Source organism: Scomber japonicus, chromosome 14, assembly GCF_027409825.1.
Source record: "Scomber japonicus isolate fScoJap1 chromosome 14, fScoJap1.pri, whole genome shotgun sequence".
In the NCBI taxonomy this organism is placed as follows: domain Eukaryota; kingdom Metazoa; phylum Chordata; class Actinopteri; order Scombriformes; family Scombridae; genus Scomber; species Scomber japonicus.
The window spans coordinates 26,416,536-26,441,922 of record NC_070591.1 but is presented as its reverse complement, the minus strand read 5'-3'; the positions used below and the strand labels follow the sequence as shown (position 1 = coordinate 26,441,922).

The window sequence follows — 25,387 nt, the reverse complement described above, 5'->3', positions numbered from 1 at the left end:
CCTCTAAAATACATTTTTGGCTATCACAACCTAACATAACATAATACATCAGGTGTGGCTGAGTTGAAAACAGTCATTTCCTCATCTTAAAGGAATAGTTAGTGAAATATGTTTTCTTGCGTTCTTGCGTTCTTGCTGCGAGTGAGATCAGGAGATTGAAACCAGTCTCATATTTGTCCTTTAAATATCAAGCTATAGTTAGCATATTGCTAGTTTAGCTTAGCATCAAAGACTGGGTGTAGCTAGAAACAGCAGGTGGTCACTACACCGGGTCAAGAAATAGTCTCATCAAGTGGAAAAGAGTTTTTCTGCGTTGACAAGTCAAAAGGTCTGCTGTGTTATGCTAAGCTAACTGTCTCCTGTAGCTTCATATTTAACAGACATGAAAGTGGTGTAAGAAAGCAAAGAAAGCAAATAAGTGTATTCCTGACATTGAACTATTACTTTAAAGGGTTACAAGCCACAAACACTTGGAAGCACTGCTCCGAATTAGTTGGCTTCCGCTGCCATTCCAGTAAAATGAGCTAAACCTGTGGGATGCCAGGCATTATTGGGGATGTGGTAGATGCCTCGCAGACTGCTGAAAGAGGAGACTTTGCTCCCAGACTTTGTCTCCACGTATTACAACTGACGCCCGAAGGCCTGATTATAAATAATAGTAATAGTAATAATAATGAGGCTCTTATTTAATCTGTGCATGTGTAACATTCAGTATATGATGACAGAGACTGAACATAAGGATTCATTTACCCAAATAAACATATAAACAGTCTCACATTTTTCTTCAAAGCTGGATACAAACTGTTCTTGGTCAGAATCCTAACCCCTAATACATTTTTGATTTTATTTGCTCATATTTTGACATTAATATTTGTCCTCACCCCAATTTCCATCATCATGTTTCTTGTTGAAACAGTTTCCACATGGCCGATTTCTTTGTAGTTTCAATGAAACTGTTCAAATGTAGGATTGTAGATTTTGAAGGACACCCAGTACCGAAACTTTCCTCATAACAAGTGTGTCAGTTTATTTGTGACCTCGGAAATAGCAAACACAACTCAAGGTCCACTTACAAGCTTTTTCCTGTGCTTTCAGCTGTGTCACAGGTTTTTATTGTTGGATAAAATTACTGTAGCTCATTTGTCATGGAGATGGCTCTGTGATCATGCAACCTGAGCTGGGATTGTTTAGTTAAAGCACCATGTTCAAAGCCAGGAATCAACTGGCATGCTTCACTTTTGAGCTAACACAGACGAGAAGGCCTAAAAAGTGCTATGGATGAAATCATAGCAGCGAATGAACTTACTCATAATTATATGGTTGAAAGCTCCAGAACAATCTAATAAATGGGCTTTGAGTTTGAAGTATTATTGGCCAGTTATCACCATGGCTACAGAGGTAAGTGAGACAACATGTTTTGTATTGTGTTTTGAGTGAACTAACCTTTTAAACAAAGGTTGAAGAGAAACACTTGTAACTTTAGGTAATGATGTTTCAGTCAGTTCTGTGTCAACATATTCAAAGAATATACATTTGACTATAACAGAATATTAATTTATTGTGTGTCCTAATTGTATTATTATGGCAATCTGTCCCCATAGCGTTAACAGCAGTGGGATGCTGAAATGCTCAGATGCATATTAATGCCATAACAGCTCAGTTGAAGGCAGATCACAGGAATAAGAAGAGATAATAAGGACTAAGTGATGAAAATGAGTCACTCAAACAGCACTGAGAACAGAGGCGTGGAGCCAACTGTGGCATGCAGGCATCAGCTCCTCTCCTCTCCTCTCTGCCAGCCCTGGCTCCTCCGCCGGGAGGGGAGGATTCAGAATAACTGCAGTTCATAATCGCCTTCAGTGTGTCGCCTGTTTCTGAGGAGGTGTAGTAGTCATGACAGCCTCAAACACTGGCCAGCACCCCCTGCCTCTACCACCACCACTACACCACCACACTACCACCACCACCTCCTCCTCCTCCCCCTGCGCGCTGTAGACGATCAGTCGATGGAGGCGCAGTGCTGCGCTCTCTGCCTCCTTTTCTCCGCCGTTGTTTTTGGACCTGGGTGTCCCGCAGTGACCATCGACTGACTGCAGCAAGTAGTCGACCCCCCCTCGTTTGTGCTCGGTGTTCCCTGAGAGCTCAGGCATGCCATATGTCTGGACTGGAAACATTGTTGTCTGGGCTGAGATTCGCTGTCGCCACTACTTGAAGGAGTCAAACTTGATGCAATGGAGACTTCGGGGAGTGATGCGGCGGTCACATACTTGGGGAAAGCTGAAGAAAGAGACGGGTATGGTGAGCTGGAACATCTGCCTCCACTGCTGGAAGATGAGGTGAGACAGTAGGGTTTTATTTGAAAGAAGTTGTGATTAAACACAACCCTGTAAAACATCAGTAACCTGTCACTAAAATAATTATTAATTAATTAATTAAAATAATAAAGTCATTGATGGGGCATGTGGGTACATTAGATTACCCATTGCACTTATATTAAGATATTTAATCACAGATAGAGCAAAAAGAAAAAAAAGCATGCAGACTCTGTCCTCATTGTTCTTTCATGTCCTTGTTAAGCAAACATATTCAGTGCATGTTGGTTAGATGAGATGAGTTTCATAATTAGGCCACTGTGGATGATTTTCCATCAAAAACATGATAGTATTGGGACTTCTGAGGCTTGTAGAGTCAGGCCCAGAGGCTTGCTCAAGGCCTGGCATGTCTACAGTATTTCAATTGCACCTGAATCTCTCTGTCAGTTTATTATGTAAATGAAACAGATGCTACTTTTCTCTCTTCATGTCATTTGTTTCTGACCTGTTCTGTAACTCCTTCCTGTTACTTTATTAGTGATTATGAACAATCTTGTCAGAAGGTCCATTTAGTAGCTGTTCTGGATCTATTGATCACATCACTATAGACCTAAATGGACCTTGTGTAAGATTATTTTGTGCACTGAAATGTGATCATCTATAATTCCATTATAACTTGGCAAACTCTGCAGAGGAAGACCATTTGATATGAACAAAAGCTCTAGAGGAGCTACTGAAGGGAGCTTGTAGTGAGATTGGGTTTCCAGTGTGAAAAATGACTTGTCATTAACAGTATTTTTGAATAGATTGGTTACTTGAAATGGAATTTTTAGTTTAGTTTAGGATCCATGAGACATTTCCAGCAGAGATTTCAGAATTACACAAAAGAGATTAAGAATCAGGCTGTCTATTGTCTCTATTAACATCCTTTCAACAAACTATCAAAATAAAGTCACACTTTAGAAAGTCACGCCAACACAAACACGCCCATCTGTCAGTTTTTCACTCTCTCTCAGTGCTCGTCTCAGTCCCAGCTTGCAGACACAGGAGGCTCACCACCAGTCTCCTCAGAGCCCCAGAGCTCAGAGGCAAACTTATGTAGGACAGCATATTTAACTTGAGGGGGGTGAGAGAGAGACTTTTAGCTTTCCTCTGCACCGTTCTCTGGGGAAACTGCCTATTTATGGGGTCGGTGCTGCTGCTACTGCTACTGCTGCTACTGCTGCTGCTTGGAGTGGCACTTTTTCTGCCCTGTAATTCTGCTCTATACCCCACTAGACCAAATCAATATGCTTTGTTCACAATCTGCTCAAGCACCCACGAGGGGGTCAAGAAGTCTCTGGGTCCACTAACCTCAGGATAACACATGTCTAACTTGTATTCAGAAACTTCTATGATATAAATAATGCAATGGAAGAAAAAAAAAAGTTAAGTTCATGGTCATGTCAGCTCTAGATATAGTATGTGACAATTACTGCTTTGTGATGCCTCCTCCATCCTCCTCCACCCCCACCCCCTCCAACACTCCCTACTTCCACTCCTCTATCTGAGCTAAGGCCAGCTTTTGTGCTCACTTGCAAATGGAACAGAAGATCCTGTAATTATCAGACCGCAGCATTATGCTAGATGCTACATGGAATCTCTGAGATCACTGCGCTCGCCAGGATTAATGGAGCCATTTGGTAACAGTGGATCATAGATGATACAGTGTGTATATGTGGGTGTATTGAGTCAATTCATCACTCTGTGGCATGTAAAGGGTGTTTGTGTACTTCATGTTCCAAATGTCCTTGCCGTTGAAGGAAACTCAGCATTTTTCTGCTCTGCAAAGTCTTACATATGTACATTATAAAGAATGAATGATGTGTCTGATGTATCCTGCAAACAAATACCACCACGGTTGAGATAATGGAGCATTTTTTTTTTACATGAGTAGTCTTCACTGTTTAATGTTTAATGTGTCCAAGTTTTGCAGCAGCAGTTCTAGCATGTGATGTCAAATTATCTAACAACTTTCCATCCACTTGTCACGACTCATGCAATTTTCAATACACAGTAAAAATGCGCCAAAAAGTTGGGCAACATTCCTTTGGTAACCAAGTACTCATGTCAAATTATACCGTGACCTATCATTAAGCCCTGTAAGTTGGTACTACTTTTCATCATGACGACATTGTTTATTTATGCTGCTTAACAGGCCCTAAGCCCTTAAATGCAATGATCGTAATGAACTGTCACACAACCAACTGTTTAATTACGGCTGTTTTCTTTATACCCCCTTTTATTATTGTCCACATGACAACTCATAATTAAAGCTTAATGTGACGACACATGAAGAGCAGCACTGCTGTGTGAAGGCTATGCTGTCATTTTCCTGCAGAGAGATCATTGCAGCCCAGCTGAGATCACTAGTAGTGATTCAGGACTGTTAGCTTTGGTTTGATATTTAGCCTACTGATGTTTGGATGCAGTCATGTCATCTTTATGATAACACGCCAACCAGTTTTCAAAGGAGACAGTTTTCAAGACCACAGAATGTATTTTTGGAATCTTTTTGTTTGTTATTTGCCAATACTTACAATTTTCTATAGAGAACAGCACGTAGCTAACTCTTATTATTTCATCAAAGTCAAGCTCAACCCAAATGTGTGTGATAATGGAGTTATGTCGTCCCACACTGACTCCATGATGCTGAGATCAGGGCTCTGTGGGGGCCAAACCATCTGTTGCAGGACTCCTTCTTCATCTCGCTGTTGAAGATAGTTCTTTATGACTCCAGCTGGATGTTTGAGGTCACATGCTACAGAATAAATTTAGGGCCCGTCAGGCGCCTCCCTGATGGTTTTATAATGGATAAGAATCTAAACATCTAAAGTGCCTAAAACTTTTGCACAGTGCTGCATAGATACAGTAAAGTATACTCTGAGATGATAGAGATTTGTTAACCTAAACTTTGCAATACATTTACACAGAGGTACGTCTCCCTTTGATTTCTATTTTAATTAAACCAGCACAGTCATAGTTGCAAATCACTAAGCAGAACTGCTTTATTGCAGTTTTGCATTTACAGGATTTTCTGCATCACTGTGATGAAATGTCTTCATTTGTCAGATATTGCATTTACTGGATTAGCCGTGAACAAATGTACTAGAAGGTTATTTCATCTGTAATATTTATTCACTAGCAAAGACCATCAACAAGATGCATTTCAATGATTTATTAAGATATTAAGACTGATATGTGTAGTTTTTCCACTTGCTGACTGCAATGTGGGGAAGCTTGTAGAGAATTGATGTAATACCTGGGCAACGATGGACCCACCACGGAAGAATCAGGAAGATACAGGAAAAGAGAAATAGGGTTGGGGGGAGGAGCAGAATATGAGAGCAAAAGAGGAGGAGAGGGATAGATGGGTATTTATATGGATGTTGGAAGCAGTTGGGGTGTGCTCCTCCTCCTGAAACATCACTAAATGAGCTTCAAATCAATTGGATTTCCAGAAAATGTACCATATCATGATATAGATGTATTACTAGAATAGTAATACAGCATCCACCTGTAGATTCCTCAGTGGTCAGATGAGAGTCACTCTCAGTGTCCCTCTGTGCTGTAGATGAGGTCAGAGCCTTAAAGCCACACTTCTACTACTGTATTTACATTTTAATAAATCTGTTCCACATGAGTTAGCTGACTGAAATGCAGTTGAGGGGGAAACTCTTCTTTGATGGTGCGTTTAGGAGCTTGTCAGGGGGTTAAAATGAGTTTAAAAATATATGATATCCTCCAGAGAGTGCAGTATTAAAAGACCTAGTTCCCTAAATGAGTTAAATCATTGTATTAAATTGTCTTGCCAGATTGGGCTTGAGCTGTTCTCTATCAGGCACCAGTCTGACTCCATAACCATTACTGACCAGTGTTGCCAGATGGGAAATGTACTGTATCATACCAGAGGCTTCAAATAATCATATTTTGGATGAAAAGGATTGTATGCAAGCCATAACAAAGAGAAAAATACACCCAAGTTAAAAGTTATATGACAAAATGTGTGGAAGGGTGTAGTCTGATTGGCTGGAAAGACATCACATGAGAAGAGAAATGCGTAAACACAGATGAAGGATCCATATTTTACTATCCTGATCAAGTTGGGAAATGAATTAAAAAGGAATAGCTGAGACCAAGCATGTCCAAACCATTCCATAAAAGACTGAGTGTCTGCAGCACACACGATCTGACCGATCAGCTGTCTGGAGACTGAGATCAGTTGATTAGATGAGTCAAGCCTGGTGTGCTCCTGATTGATTGGAATGAAAACCTGCAGCCACATGAGCCTTTATGTAAGAGTGTGGACACCTCTGGCCTCGACTGATTACAACTACTAATACTTAGTGTCACAAAAATGATCAAGTTATGATACATTATGGGACTTTTGGCATTACTGATTGAGCATCCTACAGAGAGCAGAACTATCGTACAAATACGATAATTATCATACATCTGGCAGCACTGTTAAGGAGTGACTGACTGGTTGCATTTTGCCTCTGCTCTCCCTCTTCTTCACTAACAAGCTACACCCTAATAATGAAAAACTCCAACTAAAGGCTGATTTTGCTGAGGTTTAGGTTTAGCTTTACCCTTTTATACTTTCACACAGTTCTAAACATCTCTGCTTGTTTTTCACCTGCAAACAGTGTCGCATTGAGCTTGTGATGAAATCGCAGCATTAGAGTTTCTGCTTACTTGGATGTACTTTTCTCTCTATGCGTGTGTGTGTGTGTGTGTGTGTGTGTGTGTGTGTGTGTGTGTGTCGACAGGAAAACGTATCTCTGGCAGACATCCTCTCTTTGCGGGACAGCTGTCTGTCTGAGGAGGAGGTGTGGGCGGTGTGTGCGGAGTGCGTTGTGGCCCTGCAGAGCATCAGACCCTCCCATCTCTTCCACACCCTGTGTATAACACCAGACACTCTGGCCTTCAACGCCCATGGGAATGTTTGCTTCATGGAGCAGCTCAGTGGTGAGTCTACAGCATGAACACACTGTCATTTAGATATTTGTGCAATCATTCCACCACTTTAAGGATATTTGATAACAGTTATTTGAAACTTATCCTAATTATAGGCTCCTTTTCTATGTTATTTATTCTTTGCATGACATTCGTTGGATTATATTCTGTTCCTTAGCTCGACTTTCACTTCTAGCAGTCATGTAGCTAATGGCAGGGCTGTTAAATCTTACATGCAACTCATCAGGCTGCAGCTGCAAATGTTTCAGGGTTGTATTTATATTTTTTGGCACGCCGATGCAAGTTCATGGCTGGAAAATTGGGAAGGCAGAAGGAATCCGTTTCATCCCAGATCAAACCTGCATTGCAGAGTTTAAAAACGTTTGGGGGTTGGATTTTTCTATGCTTGAAGCTCTCTCTTTTTCTCTCTGTTCGACACAGACATAAAGCACCTTTTACTTTTAGTGATTTGCTGCTCCGATCTGTATCAGCTTCAATTTACGAATTCCCGCTTGAAAAAGACTGGATGGGTGTCTCACGGGATCTGTCAGGCTCCGCCGAGGTCTGCCGGTCTACTCTGATTTGCACAGACGACATCTTTCTCCTTCACAGCTCCTTAAGGCCAAGTCGCAAAAAAAAAGAACCCATCAGGAATTAATACCCTTCACCTCTCCTCCTCCTCTTCTTCTTACTCATCTTTTTTTATCCTCCCTTTTCCTTCACATTCACATTTTTCCTCCCCTTTCTATCTCAATCTCTATCTTATCTCTCCATCACCTTCTCATGCATGCGTGTACACATGCTGCAACACATGCTCGTTCCATGCCCTGATGCCAAATGTCAGAAATTGATAAGCATTGATTAGATCAGCGAGTGTCAGAGAGTTGCCAGGGGGATCGTTGTTGTGGTAACGGCTCGGTTAGCCTATCAGCAGTCAACCTGCGTTCGCACATAGGAAGTAGACGCACACAAACACACACACACAAACATACACACACTACACGCTACACAGCCGGTATCTTTTTAAAGTGTTGCATCCGTTCCTCATCTCCTCTCACATCTTCAGTCAGTAATAGAGACACTTTGAAGCCATGTTTTGATGACTCTGTCAGGCTTAAACAGCCTAAAAATCCTTTGTAGCCTCATTTGGTGTCATGCTTTATTGGATTCTCTCAGTCCTTTCGGCTATGATTCATCCAGTGTGGATATAGAGAAAGACACCGCAGTGCCCATATTACCCCTTTTCTTGTGTTGGTCGTTCATTTGCCGAACACAGAGCATCTATATCATTAATCATAACACCGGGGCTCCCCACGCTTTGTTTTTTTTTTGCTCGCCGCACAGTTTTCCTATTGATTCCGTTTAATTGAACTCTTTGTGAGATAACGATGAAATTTCAAGCTGACGCACGGTCCCGACGGCCAATGGCGAGCTTGCACACATACACAAACTCCCTCCCTCCTCTGCAAAGGCTGTGTAATGACCTTGAGGGCTGCAGTGGTTAAAAAAAAAAAAAAACACATACCGGAAAGAACAGCTGTTGCCAGAACGACAGAGATATGGATTGATCAGGAGTGTTCATTGCAGCTAATTAATTACCACAGGAATAACAGGAAAGTGTGTGTATGTGTGTTTGTGTGTGTGTGTGTGTGTGTGTCAGCAGCTTCAGCATCATCAAAGCACCCAGCCAGAGTGACAAAATGTCTTCTAATGTCGCTCATACAATGATGACCAAGAAAAACTGCTAATATTCTCAAGAGGGTTTAGCACTGCAAGCTGTTCCATTTCTGATAATACGGGAGCGGCTGTGCTCTGTGGGAAATATGATCAACCCCCTTTTTTTTTTTTTTTGGAGAGTATGTTGAATCAGTGAGTGTGCTTGGCTCCAACTACCTGTTGTGCTAAAATGCTGTAGGCATACATGACTCACCGAGCTCTCACCATCACCCCGGAGGCAACTGCGTCACTGACAGTAACTGCCTTTTTTTTTTCTCTCTCTCTCTCTCTCTCTCTCTCTCTCTCTCTCTCTCTCTCTTCTCCTCCTCCTTTACTCACTGTCGAATTCAGCGTGTTACACTTCCTGCTGACTACAAAGAGTGTGATTCGCCTGCACTCCTTTTCAACTCCAGTCTGTCCTTTTTTTTCTTTTTGTTTGTTTCAATTGTCAATCTCTTTGGGAGGAGAGGAGGGCGAGAGATGAGAGGAGAGGAGGTTATACAAGGAGAAGGAATAAGGGTAAGAGATGAGTAGAGGAGGAAAAAGAATGAAGAAAAAGGAGAGGAGGGGTATGGAATGGAAAGGGGAGTAAAGGAATTAGAATAGATGAAGAGATGAGAATAGAATAGAGGAGTGACAAAATTAGATGAGAGGAGAGGAAAGGAAAGGAAAAAGAAGAGATGAGAGGATATGACGAGAAACTAAAGGATGAGGGAGGAGAGGAATGTAGAGAATGAGATGAGAGGAGAAAGAGAAACCAGAGGAAGAGAGGGAAGGAAAAAGGCAAGGGAGGTAATTGAAAGGAAAGGAAAGCATGTGAAAGAAAAGAAAAAGAAGAGGAATGTAGAGAATGAGATGAGACGAGAAGGACAAACCAGAGGAAGATAGTGAAGGAAAAGATACGAGGAAAGGAAAGGGAAAAAGGGAAAGAGTATGAGAACACATGAAAGAAAAGAAAAAGAAGAGAAAAGAGCAACAAAATAAAAGAGGACTGGAGAGGTGCGATGAGGAGTTGAGAGGAGGAAAGAGGAGACGAAAAAGCAAAGGAGGAAAGGAAAGTAGGGAAGGAGGCGAGTAGAGAAAAGAAAGGAAAGAAGACAGTGTGACCTCGCTACACCTGGGGAAGGATATCATAACTCCAAGTAGACAAACCCAGATCTGTCATGACCCACTTTCCTCCCTTCTTCCCCTTCTCTTCTCCTTCCCCTCCATAAACTGTAGGTACAACCTTTTCCCTCCCTCCATCCCCTTTTTGTCCTTCATCCAGTTTAATGCGTTCACGTTTACCTCTTCATGTATCTTCTAGCAGGTCTGAGCTGTGGCCTATTTGATGAGGAGGAGGAGGATGATGATGAGGAGGAGGATGCAGCTGCGTTCCTCTGTGGCTGCTCCTTCTTCTTCTTCTTCTTCTTCTTCTTCTTCTTCTTCTTCTTCTGATCTGCAGATAGCTCCTGTCTTGTTTGTCAGGGATTATCTCTGACACATGAATTATGCAAATGAGGGGAAGCAGCTGTGCTAGCTCGCTGGACTGTTTTGGTTGGGCGTGCTGGATGCATATTCCTGTGATTTGCATCTCATTACGTCGGATGCTTAACAAGTGCAGTTACAGAGTTGGCGCGGCTGCATCGAAGTATTCACGGCAAAGTGACAAATGTATGGTTTGCCCCCTTCTGGTAAGATCATGATGTGAGCTTTTCACACCTCATCGCTTAACCCTGTAAATCCTGAACCATCAAATAATTGCCAGAAAATTCTAATTTCCCTCTTAATTAAATAACACTTTGTACATATGAGTTTTATTTTGTAATATGTTTAACCCTAACTCTAACCCTAACCCTAACAAAAACATATGAATACAATACATGACCCTAAATGTGATGTTTTACAGACCTCTACAGACCTCATTCTGACCTCATTTGTTCAAAACTTTTCTAAAAACATGTTAGAGACTCATCCTGTTGGTGTACAAGATGAAAAAGTGAAACTCAACTTCAAAAATGTCTCCAGCAGGATATCTGATGTCAGCAGTGATTTGTGTTATTCTTCCTTTATACACTAGCACAACCTGTATCTATAGCAACCATAATGCAATCTGATGGTCTTTTTGTACATTACATACGTCATACAAGTGGTAAAGATTGTCCACAAAGTTTGGGTTAAATAGATTTTGGTTTTGAGCAGATAGACAAAGTGACCTCTACCAAATGGTTGAGCAGACCTACAAAGGGTTAAATCCCTTATAGGGTCTTTGTAAAGCTCATATAACCACCTACACCTAATGCAAATTATTATCTAATACTGCACTCTCATATGTTATGCTTTATTGTGAATCTAGCCTTTTGTTTTCTTTCTATTTTTCTGTACTTTGTTTTATTTTTTATTATAATTAGGTTTTCTTATTTGTATGTTTTTATGCCTCCAATTCTTACTGTTAAAACATCTGATATTTAGTTTTTATGTAAAGCACATTGAGTTGCCCCTGTACAGTATATGAAATGTGCTATATAAATACAGCTGCCTTGCCTTAAGAAACTTTTTATGTATGATGATGATGATACATGATGCAGGAAATGCAATAAAATGCCAATGGACAGATGTACAGATAAATATAGAAAGTCATTTATCTCTATTGATACACACATTTTCAACAGGAAACTAGAAACTATGCAGCAATTCAACACTGCATTGGTTTATCTGTGCACTACATGTATCTGATCTTATACATCAGGTTTCTCAGGAATAAAAAGATCACACTAATTATACAGAGCTCTCTAAAACTTATGTATCAATTATGATTCACTTGGTGTTACAGGGTTAATGGTGCAGTTAATTTATGTGTCCCTGTCCCCACAGATGATCCAGAGGGCTCCTTTGTGCCTCCTGAGTTTGACAACACAGGCAGCACGTTTGAGGTGAGACGGGCTGAATCTTTGAGATTTTCATCTTGTCACACACACACACACACACACACACACACGCACACGCACCCCTGGGAGTTACTCAGTATAGCCACACAGTCTCGGGCACCTTGGTGATGTTTGCTGAGGGGGAAAAAAAGGGGAAGAGTGTTGCTTTTTCTATTGCCTCACCTAGATTTCCCAACACCAAGAGCCAACAATCAATCAGTTACAAGCTCACATCACACACCTCTATCTGATCATGTGATGAAACAGGGAGAAGGCGGTTATAAGAGTAACATCGTGGATAACAAGATCATTCTGGTTTAGTTTAAATTTGGTATTATTTGCATACTTTCATCATCACTCTTATTAGCATGGCATACTGATGAAGTTCATTGAATGCATAAGTATTAGTTGAGATGTCTGGGAGTGCTGCAACAGTGCTAAAAGGATTATAACCAAAATTCCAGCTTAGCCTAACCAATTTAGAAGAAAAAATGAAGGTTAATGGTAAAATCAAAACCAAAAAAATAACAGTTTTTACAACTTTTTCCTTAATATTAACTGTTATATTTTGTATTTGATGCAATCTGGGACTCAAGTTTAAACTGCTCTAATCTCATCCTGTTATCTAATAGCAGGGCGGACTCAAATGTATCAGCTCTGAGAGAGAGGTAGTGTTGATGTTTCCACTCAATTTGGGTCTGTTAGGGTCATCCACAGTTTGGTTCACCATGTCCATTCAGACCTTTGTTTCCTTCTTATTCTTAAAAAAAAGAAAAAAGAATGTATGATTTCTGCACGTCAGGTTCATCACAGTATTCCAGTGCAAAGAAGTGTTATTACTTATTACCAACAAATTTGGTTTTCTCATTTTCAGTTTGACGTCCTCACAAAAAGTGATATAGATAATCTGGCTGCCAAACTTGTTTCTTGGCTCAGCAATCTCAGAAATTCAATACAATATTATCTGATCTAACAGATGTCTGACCACAGCTACAAAAATAAGTCCCTAGGTGAAATACACCAGAAGTATTCTCCTTTCCTTTATCTTTGTATTGATCATCCATGTAAATCTCATCATGACAGACTAGCAAGATCTGATTGTTCCTTTGATTAAGGCTTTGTCTTATTAAATAAATGAAATATGTATGTATTAATATCACAGGCTCTTGTAAATTTAAAAAAAGTTCAAATTAATGATTTATGCTCTCTTCATCTTGTTGAGTAGGACTTTATAACTTTTATATTAGTTTAGCTTTAGTTTATTTTGTACAAGTTAAAATTACACGAAAAAAGATTAATCTTCATCATATTCCTCTTCAGATACCACCTTACACTAGGAATGTGCAGAGAGCCCAGTATGTGTATCTGCATTTATCGAGGCAGCAAAATTATTTTAGGATATTAAAGTTAGTGTTCTTCAATGAACTATTTCGCAAACTCTGGTTCCCACAGCAGCTCTCAAACACCTAGACACACAGATAACTGTACTGACCTCTCAGCCAAAGCTCAGCTCTGCTAGACACACAGACCTCCAGCTATTTATACATCAGAGACACAGAGGCAGACAGAGTGGAGCAGAGGACAGAGACTGAGACAGTGATGTAACATCACTACGCTACGAGTGTTGACCTGCAAGCTCTTATTTCTCCTGTTTTATTTCCTCCCAAAAACAAAAAATGTTTCAAATATTTGTACTAAATAATATTATAACCCACTATTTGCACTTTTCCACATACCATAATCAGATCTGGCTCCACTCTTGTCTATCCTCTAGCTATCTACTTTAAAAACAGTCTTGAAATGAGAATGCTGTGCAATACAGTAAGGCCTCTGATGTAGCTGGATTGAAAAGCCTCTGTGGAAAAGCAGTGATTCAGAATTTCAAAATAAGCAAGCAATTCATATTTTTGCTGTTTGTTCTCAAATCACACAACATCCCTGATTAATTTGAACCCCGGGCTCTCTCTTTCGTCTGTTTCTCGCAGGGCAAGTGTTTTTCTCAAGGGAGATGTCGCACATAGCCAACAAGCAAAACAAGCATTAAGGCTTTCAGTTGACTGTTTACTCGTCTATTTTGGCGTCCCACTGTGGGATCCGCCTTGCAAGTGTTGACCACATAAGTACGGGTACAGTCCACTTCAATTGTAGGAAGTAGTCGTTACATGTTGGATGTGAACTCAGAAGCACCTGGTTCAAATCCTCTGCTGCCTTAAAGCTTACTATAATATCCAGTGTCAAGTGTAGCAAAGCAAAACAAATGCTCTGTGATGTATGTGTACAATACGTGATCATTACTGCCCAAAATACTAAGAGGATCCTGCTTTTTTTTTTCTTTTTCTTTTTTTTTTTCTACAGTCATTCACAGACTTATAGAGTGCTAAAAGCCAGTGTTGGTAAGCTCTGTACTGTAAATTCACAGTTGCAGCTGCTTCCTGACGATAATACTGTTTTCTGCTTCTTCTATTCTGGGCTGCAGGGCCATGTTTATTCTCTGGGCTCTACACTTTCTGCCGCACTGAACTTTGTCATCGAGCCAGAGTTGGAGGCTGAGCTGGGAGTGGAGATCCAGAGGCTGCTGGAGCAGATGCAGGAGGAGAAGCCAGAGGACAGGCCGCTCCTGCAGGTATGAAACACCTGAGAATTAAAAAAAAAAAAGCTGCATGGTTCAATACAATTAGACAGGTGTGGAATAGTAATAAGATCTCACTTCAGCCATTGTGTTGTCATGGTAATATGATGAAAGACTGCTGTATTTCTTATTTTAAATTTGATAGTAAAAGACAACAATTCCATTATATACAATAATCAATATAATGCTAATGATAGAATTTAATAATAAGTAATTAAATTAAGTGAATTATTATGAAAATGTTTACATGTGATTATTTGTTATTATTATTGTTATTTAGCTCAATTTTCAGTCTCTTTTAGCAGCCACATTTATAGGAAATTTATAAAACCAAAAAACACATAGAGATAAACACATAGAGAAATAAATGAACATTATTTTTTAATCACCGTGACTGCAGCTGATAACTTGCTAATTTGCTCAAGACCATAAAATACATCCCAGTGCTGCACTCCATCACCATTCCTTCACAGTCACACAGTCACATGTCCTATAGAATCACACCAGTCCTTTTGGAGATGAAGCAGTGTTTACAGTCATTATGGCTGTAGTGTTAATTAAGGTCGATTTTTCTCTTATGACTAGAGCAGCTAATTTGGCACTGTGTTACATGGAGCTAGTCATTGCTCTTGAGCACCATCAAGTGGTCATGCTGTGTCAGTGCAGATCTCACACATACTATGACAGTCAGAAAGCCCTTCATTAACATTCACAACATAGACTTTAAAAAAGAATAATACAAAATGTAAGTTAAATACATTTAAATAAGTTATACAAGTATTACAGGATGTGAAAGATTAAATAATATCACTTAGAGGGATCCTGATAGCTCGCAATGACATGCAGAGTTACCTCTTAATTATTTTTGGAAGCATGTTATACTCATCTCATCTAAAAATATCAGTACAGTACAGTATGTTTGCATGTTTTATTCATTTCATATTCATATTCATATGCAGAGATAGCTCATCAGATGTATAGTCTACTGTGTTCTGCTTTACCCTCCCAAGGTGAAAATCATGCACACAGATTTGTCAACAAGTATTATCCTAACTAGAAAATAAGCATTACACGTCTGTTTAAGCTAAATTAAACTTGAAGCTAAATTCCCCCCAAGGACATCCTCTCTCTGGCTGAATCGAGGCTGTCTCATACCTCATCTGCAGCCGTGTGCCGGAAACTGTCTTCTGTTGGACGGCGTGTGCTCTCAATCGAATCGGTGGCGACCTTTCAAGGTGATTTTCATCGTCTCTATTTACACATGTCACCATTTGGTCTCTGCTGTGATTTCTCCTGGTACTAACTTGCTCGCTTTGTGTTTCCACAGATGGACAGGAAGGCTCCTGGGAAGCAAGATGGCAGCATCCCAAACCCAGATGTCTGCTCAAAAGACTGAGCTCAGATGATAATACCAAAGACCTGTGTGTTGACAGTTCCTATAAGGCAAATGGTCTATCCAGGCAGCAGGTACAAGACAAAGGTTTTATTGGAGATTTCTATGAAGCAGCTGCTTACTTGCTAACTTGTGTTATGAAGATGGTAAACAGTTACCGTGAGCCAACGTGGCACATGGTACTCTGTGAGGAATGGCAGCTTGTGGCAGTTACAGTACTGAGAAATGACTTTGTGTGCCTCAAACTGTTAACAAGCAGCACAGGTTAGAACAGAGAAGCCTCCTCACTAGGGTTGGGTACCTTTCACATTTGAACCGATACCAGTACTAGTACCAGTACCCGGTGTTCGGTATCAGTACTCAACAGTACTTCATTTCGGTACTTTACCCTGAATCTGTAATGCCTAAATCAACCAAATACTTTATTTACCCCAACCAGCTAACCGTAACCATAACCTAACTCCAACCGTGGATGTGGTGCTATGAAAAACACAATTTGGAAAGGAGGGGGACATCATTCGAGGGGGGAACCATCTCATTAAGACACCACCAGTGTTTTAACATCACATTTTTACAGTTGATGACTATGTTAATCTAATAAGGCCTAAAAGAGTCAGGGATCCTTTTAATAGTCGCAGTTCTTTTTAATGGGTTATTTTGACCCAGCGGTTGGGTTAATTTGAACTAACCTTCTAGACGGTTGGTTTAATTTTGCCTAACCCTCTAGAAGGCTTTGACTGTGCTTTGCTATAATCAGTCTGCATCTGCTGTATTATTATGTATGAGATAGATAGATCCCACACATAATAATGGAAAATATAATAGACATCAAACATATATTCAAGAAAAGTCACGGGCTGACAGGCTTGTGGTTTTTATTTAAATGGAGTTATTAACATTAAAAAGCAAAACATTAGCATATTTGAAATGCCTGCTGTTTACCTGCACAAGTTAAAGGACAGGTTCACAGTTTTTTTTAACAGTTTTTTTAGCATCAAATTCTCTCTGTGTTTCCCTAGTGAGCAGTGGTGAAAGTAAAGTAACAAAAAGAGGGACTTTGGCACTAAAAAGTCTGACTGTAACGTTGAAACATATCTACTTGATTTGACTCATTTAGACAGCTGAAGCTTCATATTAACTTCAGCTAATGTTGGCCCCCATCACTAACATTGTAAGTGCATTATGAATGGATCTTCTAATGGTCAGTATGAACAGGAGGAATTACTACAGCAAGAAAAACCTGTTTCTATGTTCATAAGGGCACCTGACTCTTGTTTTAAGACAGACTTGAAAAATAGTGATCCTGTCCTTTTAAGAGCACAGAAGCCCCCGACTGTGGATGTTAGTAGATATACACCAGAAAATTACATGCCATAATGTGAGGATGCTAGCAGAGAAAACAAGCAAAATGTCACTCATAGGAAACTGTGTCATTACAGGATTTAAAAAGTGTAATTTATCAACTGCATGAAAATCATGAAAAGATTATCCCTAAACCTGAAATTATAAATGTCAAATCACGGTGGTATTTATTGTTACCTTGTTCTTACAACAGGCTCTTAGTCACCAGTTTCTGTCCAAGATTATCCCCCTCCTTATTAAAATCTAGAAGGTCAGACCCCTGATGCCTAGCTAATTATGAACCCTGTGCTGAGTTTGAAGTTTCCTTTCTTGGGATGTTGAGCATTTTCCATCCATTACTTTGGCAAATTGCATAGTTCAAGCCACAAAAACAACTCCTCATGTTGGTATCTCAGTCATTATGGTTTGTTCTCTGACCTCATCCCATGCTGATGTTGCTCAAAACCTCGTCTGTACTGTAAATCAGTTGATTAGCTGGCCTCCACATTTTTAACCGGTTACTTCATTTCCACTTCGATTTTGCGTTCCTGTTCCACATCGGTTGAAGCTTACTTAAGATTATCAATGCCTTTGGAGCAACTGAAACAAATAACTATGCTAAAAACTCCATCTGCAGGTGTGCACGGGCTGGGATTCCTCCCTCTGGGCGGAGGATATGGACAGCGGCGACAGAGACTGCATGATCTTGACGGACGAGTTGGACTGCCGGTCTCACAACAGCTCCCCGGTTCGGAGGAGAGCCCAGCAGAGATTGAATCGAGTTAGAGGGGCGCTCAACCGCTCCTGCTCTGTCCCTGACTCCAACAACCCCCCCTGCCTTTCCCCTCCAACTCATGGAGATATCAGTATACCTGTATCGGACCTCACTGAGATAGGAGCAGATGAACACTTGGGCTGCAAGTCCTCTTGGAGCAACAGACTTCAAAGACTCAACCGGGGAAGGTCCTGCGAGTCTTACCCACGCAGTTTAGAGGAGGATTGTATGAACTCGCTCGCTGACAACCAAATGTTGCAAATAAATGAGGACGTCGCCGAGTTTTTATGCAGTGGAGAGACAAATATTCAAGTGTGCCAAGACGATGAATGTAAGGACTGTAACCAGGATTTAGCATCTCCCTATACTTCGTGTCAGGAGCTGGACATGGAACATGACTCTTCTGGGGACCTGAGCTCTTTGAACCACGGCCTCTACATTCCTAATAACCACATGACCAAAAGCATGCTGTGCCTCAATGAAGAATCTCAGGATGAGGTTAGACAGTACCAGATGGCTCTCTAATCTAAAGAGTTTCTCAGTTTTCTAATTTGGTTGGGATGTAGGTCAGATCAGAAATGGGAATAGCTGCAATAACACAATTTTTTATAATTGCTACGAGATGTAGCTTTAGACATATCAGTCAACTTTTCTTAGTTTAGCTTATATTAACTCCTGGATAATTGTCTTGACTTGAGGAAACTCCAAATCTCTGAGTAAGTAAAGTAAAATATGGTTGAAAGCCCTGAAGAAATCTAATAGGGGAGCAATGAGTCAAGATTATGACTAACTACTATTTCAGTGATCATTCATTTTCACAGTCAAGCTGCTTCTTCTTGTAGTAGCTAGGTATCAGTCAGTCATTAAATAAAGCTGATTTCATTCTGGATATGTTAAAGTAACACTCACTTTCTTAGTGTAAGCTAAGCGGTTTGCCATGAGACCAAGGTCTGCTTTTCTTAGTTATTAAAAAAAGGGCTGTACATTATGTTGACATGGCAAGAGTAGACCCACTTTTTCACATGCTCAGTAATGTCTGCTTCATGCAAAGCTGCAAACTCATTGCCTTTAGGCCAGTTTGGCTGTTTTCAGTGAAAAATGTGGCACATTACAGACACACCTGTACATGACTCTGACTTGATGATAACGTAGTGTAATTTTATTTAAACAGGGACAGTGCACAATAAAACATTAACCTTGTATATAACAAGGAGAGATGCATTGTACCACATTTTAGCAAAATTGCTATTTTCCGCCTGCAGTGCCTGCGGGAAGGTAGGTGGAACAATAAATTAATGACAGAATTCGATGTAATTGGAGTACAAAACACCAGCTCATGAAATTTAACAAACATTATCATCCTCATATCCCACCCCGCCTAATCACCATAATTCACACATTTGTGCAAAGCTGTAGCAATAAATTATCAGGACACAGTCATCCCCACACCCCCAACTTTCACAAATATGTGCAAAGTATACATTTAGTGTAATAAAATTAAATGGGTACAATGCATACACGTCCCAAATTCTGAAACCCTGACCCACACATGCACACACACACACACACTTAGAAATACATGAGATGCACAAACTGGGTCTACAACAGCACTTAAAAGTCCTAAACCGCTAAACATCACTGTAATCAGTGGATGATGGATGATCATAACGTGATGCTGTTATCATGTTGATATCATTACTACATTGATCTCTTTGCAAAAATGGACAAGTGAACAGAAGACAGGAGGTTCCAACATTCAAACAGAACTGGAAAATGACAAGTTAGTTCAATTTAATTTAGTTTAGTTCAGTTTAAATTTATCTAGGCCTGCAGATGAATTAAAAAAAACCCCAGTCTGAAATTCATTGCTTTTATTTTCTCTCCAGTGGATCTCTTTAAGAGAGCTACTCACTCGTTGTGGACGGAGGCTGACAGTTAATGAGCTGTGGGCTCTGTGTTACACCTGCCTATCCTCGCTGCAGACCTACATTGACTTTCCAGGTGATTTCACAAATTCATGCATGAAAAGCAAAAAGTGTATTAAGCGCTCTTTTGCGAGAACAGTGGAGACTTTCGCATATTTTATCCAGTCCTTGAAATTAAAGATGGGCTTTTTGTATCAAATTCCAAAGGGGAGTCAGAGAAAAAAAATATGCAAATGATGCTACACTGAATGCATTTTGTTGCTCACTGTTCTGTGCAGCTGATTTTTCTCTTTTCCATTAGCCTATCTGTGCCTGGACACAGTGTATGTTGGCTCTGAGGGAGAGGTGCTTTTCTTGAAACCTAAAAACATAGGTAAGATTACTTCCATTTTTAAATGTTTGGTTGCTTAGTTAAAATTGCACTCTTGAGTCTTCTGTTGACTACACTCTCTGACTTTGTTTTCTCCGTAGGACACCGGGATGAATTCTATCTTGCACCTGAATATCAAGAACATGGAATTGTAACTGAGAAGGTCTGTCCGTCTGAACTGCTGCCATTTGTTTTACAATTGACTTTCACTTATAAAAGTGTTTTTCTTTTCCCATTGATATTCTCTTCTGTGTTGGCTCAGGTTTGTGTTTATGGGGTCGCTGCTATTCTCTGGGCCACAGCCAAGTTCAGTTTATCACCTAATCAAAAGCTGGCCATGCCTCGCAAACTGAAGAGACTGCTCCTGGAGATGGCAAAGAGGACGCCCATCGAGAGGCCCACCATTGTCATGGCTAAAAAGGTCATTATGATTATCAGTCAAAGTATTCATCATTGTTGACTGGTCATTTTTATTGTCTTCTCTTCTCATTATTAGTCTAAAGTAGAGCCAAATTATAGCCAAGGCCCTGCTCCATATGCTGTCCCATGTTTTATATATACAGCCCCCTATTAATCAGTCTTCTTCTTTTACTAGGCACAAAGTCAATGCAATTTGCAATTCCCTCCTGCGTCTGAAATTGATCTTGTGTCTGTCATTCCAGTAGTTCAATCATCCCATCCTTTCCTGATTCCAGTGCTCCCACTAAACTCTCTGACTTAAGCATCTCCATCCAGCAGTATTTCTGTTTTCAGATCTATGTGATAACACACATATGGTATTTCAATTGTTGGATTTCAGTTTGCTTTGACAAAAATGGTGCACAAGCCAATTATATGAGAAAAATGTATGGGCAGGAATATGTGTCACAACTGAATTTGAATTATTTATATTTCAATTTAATCTGCTCCACTTGAAAAAATGCAGGGGAAAAATGAAGTTGAATGTAAGTTGACTCTGTATTATTTATTTAGAACAACTGCACTCAAAAAAAGAATCTGAATATCATAATTTATTGTTTTCAATAAGGATCAAATACAGTTTCAGAGCAACTGAATTCAACATCATAATATTACATTTAGTTTCACATTTTGGTTCCAAACTAAAAAAAGTAATTTAAAATTATACCATTTGGGTTCAGGTTTTCGATGTTAAACTCAAGTTAAATAATAAAAATAAAAAATATAGGATTCAAATTCAGTTATTAAGTATTAAAGTTAAGCAATTGAAATTCGATGATTCAAATTTAGTTTCTATTGACATATTTACATATTTTTGTCTTGAAGCATGACTTTGATGAGTATTTCTCATTTTCTTTTTCTGTTTCTTGTTATTTTTAATAAAACTGGGTTGAACTGAGGACAAACAGGCTGAGAGCTTTAACAGAAGGGCCCCCTCCCATCTAGCTTTCATACTCAAACAGTGTAAGACAGGTGGGTGGGGATAATATGTTTACACAGAAGGGCTGAAGTAGAGTGGAGGGATATTGACTTAACCGGTTTGTAGCGCTAATAAACAAAGATAATCTACAAAATCAGCATCTAGTTCCTGAGCTCCAGAGTTCTCAGATTGACCTCTTCTCATCTGCTATAGGAAGTTAAAATCTTTTACTTTAAAGCCGTCCACTTGTGTTCTTAGTCCCATATCCACCACATTTATAAACCATCTCTAATTGTGTGGCTGAGGAAAGTCTTGTCTCTTATTCATTTCCTATAAAGATACTTCCACAGTAAACTTCCTTCTTTCTGCTGCTTCTTCCAGCATCTTTTGTATTTCAGTTTATTATATTCTGTGTTATATGCCCTGCTGTGGAAAACACTTGAAATTCCATTTACTTATATATAAAAGTTTTCTATCCTGATTTAATTAGGCATATCAGTGTGCAGATGTTGCAAAACCGGAGAGGAGTAGCATATCCGCTATAGAAAGAAATCACTTGTAATGGAAATATAGGAAATCCAATTTGTAAAAGTGCTGTTGTCAATCATTTTGTAAAAGCGGCTGCTAGTTTCTCTGCATACGTATGGGATGTTTTATTTTTAATCAAACCCTTCAGTTTTTCTAGGCTAGAATAAATTCAGTGGTAGTGTGTGTGTGTGTGTGTGTATGTGAGTGATCATGTGTGAAGTGTCCTGTATTGTTCACATGCTTGTTTTCATGTGGATCTGTTCCAGAGCTGTCGTGACTACTTATCACGTCAGGGGACAGACGCTGAGACTGTGTGGAACGAGCTCCTCAGCAGAGTTCACCCGGTAAACCACGGATACGTTTTGGAGCTTTTTGTATCTTCATCTGTTCATTTATTTGATTTTGGAAGTCTCTGCACCTGTGTTTTTCATTATGAATGTCATGTTTTGTCTAATTAAAAAAAGAGAATCTGTCTCTAGTATAATGAACCAATTTAATTCTCTTTCAGCCAGCCTCAAAATCCACTGATGGAGAGGATTTGAGTGTAGATGACCCTCATCAGACTTCATATGAAGAGGCTACACAGATCAATAGTGGTATGACAGCTTCATTTTAACATGGATGGCCCTCATGCAATATAGTTGACTTTGAAATATAACACATAACAGATTCACTGTTAATTATTGATTTCCATCTCCATGTTCTCTCTCTTTTGACATGACTGATTTAAAAAGCAGATGTTGTAGGATTCATGGCGTCTTCCTAATATTGCTGACGTTTTGTGTCATTTTACCAGTGTGCATTGCATGAGACAATATCACTGATATTGTAACTGGCATTGTTGTAACTGTGTGTAGGCTTTGTGCCCATGGCCACTGAGAGCCGACTGGCTCCTGTGCCTGGCCCTGTTCCCCACAGCTATCCAGTCCACAAAGAACTCCAATTCCCAGAGGCCTTCACTTCCACCGCCACACACTTCACCCCCATCATCCTGACCAATGAAGAGGACTCAGAAGAGGAGAGCCAAAACCTTGGAGCTGCCATTGAAGAGTAAGGAGTATTTTTGTCATTTAAAAAAATGGCACAATTCTCTGAGTCCAGTGTCTCAAATGAATATAATACAATATGAATAATTAGATTCACATAATTTATTTTGTTTGTATAAAGATTAAAAAGTCCCACTCAGCCTCCAGTACATTTATTTCAGTGGATAAGGGGGCAGCATGCACTTCCGCCTGCTTCCACTAGGGTGTGCTGAAGTTACTAATTTTCAAACTCTACACATACAATAGATGCTGGAAATAACATTGTTACAACAATTTTATAACAGGTTTAATGTCACTCACTCAGAATTATATCATATCATGAAGTTAAAGGACATATATAAGAAAATAATGAGAAGAGAAAGTATCAATATTTATAATACTAGTACATATACATGGAGGAAGTTAACCAGATATTATATGGTTTACAGGACTGTGGAAGAATTCAACAAAAGCAGTGAACATATTGAGGAAAGAAGCCTAGATCTTGATTTTACTGCACACTCTGAGGACCCAAATCCTACACAGACTGAACCCAGTCAACCTACAGAAGAGTCGGACCCTGTTAATCAGGTCATCATGAATAAAACTCTACCAGTCAACTCTGTTTCTACTCTCCCTAATACTTCTTGTCTTGAAGTCTCTCTTCCTCCTCCATTATCCTCCAACCTCAACAGTTGTGGTGTTTTCAACAATTATCTGTTCCGTCAGGATCCCAAAACAGGACATCTTTCTTTAGTGCCTGTACAGGTCAGGGCTCCTGAGTCTGTCCTTGGCTTGGATATAAATCTCTCATTGGTTCTGCAGTCTTTGCAGGGTCTCATCACAGTTCCAGAGAGCACTGATGGTCCGTTAATTAACTGTCAGACTGTTCCTGAGAGGCCTGAACCCCAACAGTATGACCCATCATCATCTTATTTCAATGTTAGCTCCATCAGTTCTGACAGCCCCTTGGAGCACAGTGTGCCTGGAGCTTACAATGGACAAATAAATGCAGAGACACGAGGTGAAAACCAGTCTCCTTCAGGGTCCAACTTCCCCAAAGTCCACCCTGCCTTACAGGAAGTGATTGACCTGCTCAAGGGAGAGTTTTCACTTGATGGATGTTTGGACAATGGACATGAGGACATTGCCATGGGTATGTATCTTTGGATCACTGTGATATCATTTTCATATTGCCTCATTGCTTTACCCAGCATTGGTAAATCCCCACTGTGTTGTAGGATGTTTTGTAGGATGAATAAGTGATATGTGGTAATGATACATGTAGTCCAATAAAACTAAATACACTTAAGTACCATTCATCTTGACAGAATGGTCAGTGCCACATGCTTACACGCACTCACTTTTTGGTAGTGTTATTGAGCATTTTCTAGGAATAAAAAAATGTGCTTCCTTCATTCTAAGAAGATACCAAGAACAGCAAACAACATATCAGTATTCTTTAAAGGAAAGCTTTGTTTTTTCCTCCACAGGATATTGTTAACATAGTTCCTCAGAACATCTGGAGAATATTCCTCGAAGGTTACATTAAAATAATTTTGTGGTTACCAAGCTGGTAGCGTAGACTTGTTATGCTACTTATGTACTTTCAGTATTCCCACTGCACATGTAGCATGTAGTGGGAGGTTATTTGGTACACCAACATACAGTTCTCAGCTACAGAAGCCGAGCTATCGAGATGCCCTCAGGTGGAGAGAAAAAGATAAAGCTTTATTTCATCCAAAACACTTGCCTGTAGTTCTCCTGCCATCTATTGACGTCAGAATACTGTCTGCTGTGTGACAGAGAATAGACAACCCTGTGTCTGGTTAACAAGACGACACCATTGCTCACACCAACATGCTAACATGGTGACAGCATTAACGCAGTGTGGTGCCCTAGGGTGACCACTCTTGAAGTGCACCCCTCCTTCCACCTTAAACATGAAAAAATTGAATTTACTTTGGGTATAAAGACCATAGATTCACAACATTTACAACCAAGAAACCTGACATTATAGATAGACACTGACCCACAAATATACATACATACATACTAACCCTTATACTGATACTCAAATTTGAACCCCAA

General features: G+C 39.9%; 1 protein-coding gene across 1 annotated transcript in view; it reads left to right on the top strand.

The window, feature by feature from the left end:
• Positions 1 to 2,231: 2,231 nt before the first annotated feature.
• The window catches only part of LOC128372882 (kinase non-catalytic C-lobe domain-containing protein 1), a 39,173-nt gene continuing 16,017 nt past the window's right edge, over positions 2,232 to 25,387 (top strand). Inside the window, exons 1-15 of the mRNA XM_053333079.1 lie at positions 2,232 to 2,336; positions 7,124 to 7,322; positions 11,880 to 11,938; positions 14,409 to 14,555; positions 15,679 to 15,796; positions 15,889 to 16,028; positions 17,933 to 18,568; positions 19,957 to 20,071; positions 20,297 to 20,368; positions 20,467 to 20,528; positions 20,628 to 20,786; positions 22,538 to 22,615; positions 22,780 to 22,867; positions 23,129 to 23,321; positions 23,746 to 24,452. Of these exons, the coding sequence (XP_053189054.1) occupies positions 2,232 to 2,336; positions 7,124 to 7,322; positions 11,880 to 11,938; positions 14,409 to 14,555; positions 15,679 to 15,796; positions 15,889 to 16,028; positions 17,933 to 18,568; positions 19,957 to 20,071; positions 20,297 to 20,368; positions 20,467 to 20,528; positions 20,628 to 20,786; positions 22,538 to 22,615; positions 22,780 to 22,867; positions 23,129 to 23,321; positions 23,746 to 24,452 (2,878 nt within the window). The remainder of the gene's footprint in view (positions 2,337 to 7,123; positions 7,323 to 11,879; positions 11,939 to 14,408; positions 14,556 to 15,678; positions 15,797 to 15,888; positions 16,029 to 17,932; positions 18,569 to 19,956; positions 20,072 to 20,296; positions 20,369 to 20,466; positions 20,529 to 20,627; positions 20,787 to 22,537; positions 22,616 to 22,779; positions 22,868 to 23,128; positions 23,322 to 23,745; positions 24,453 to 25,387) is intronic.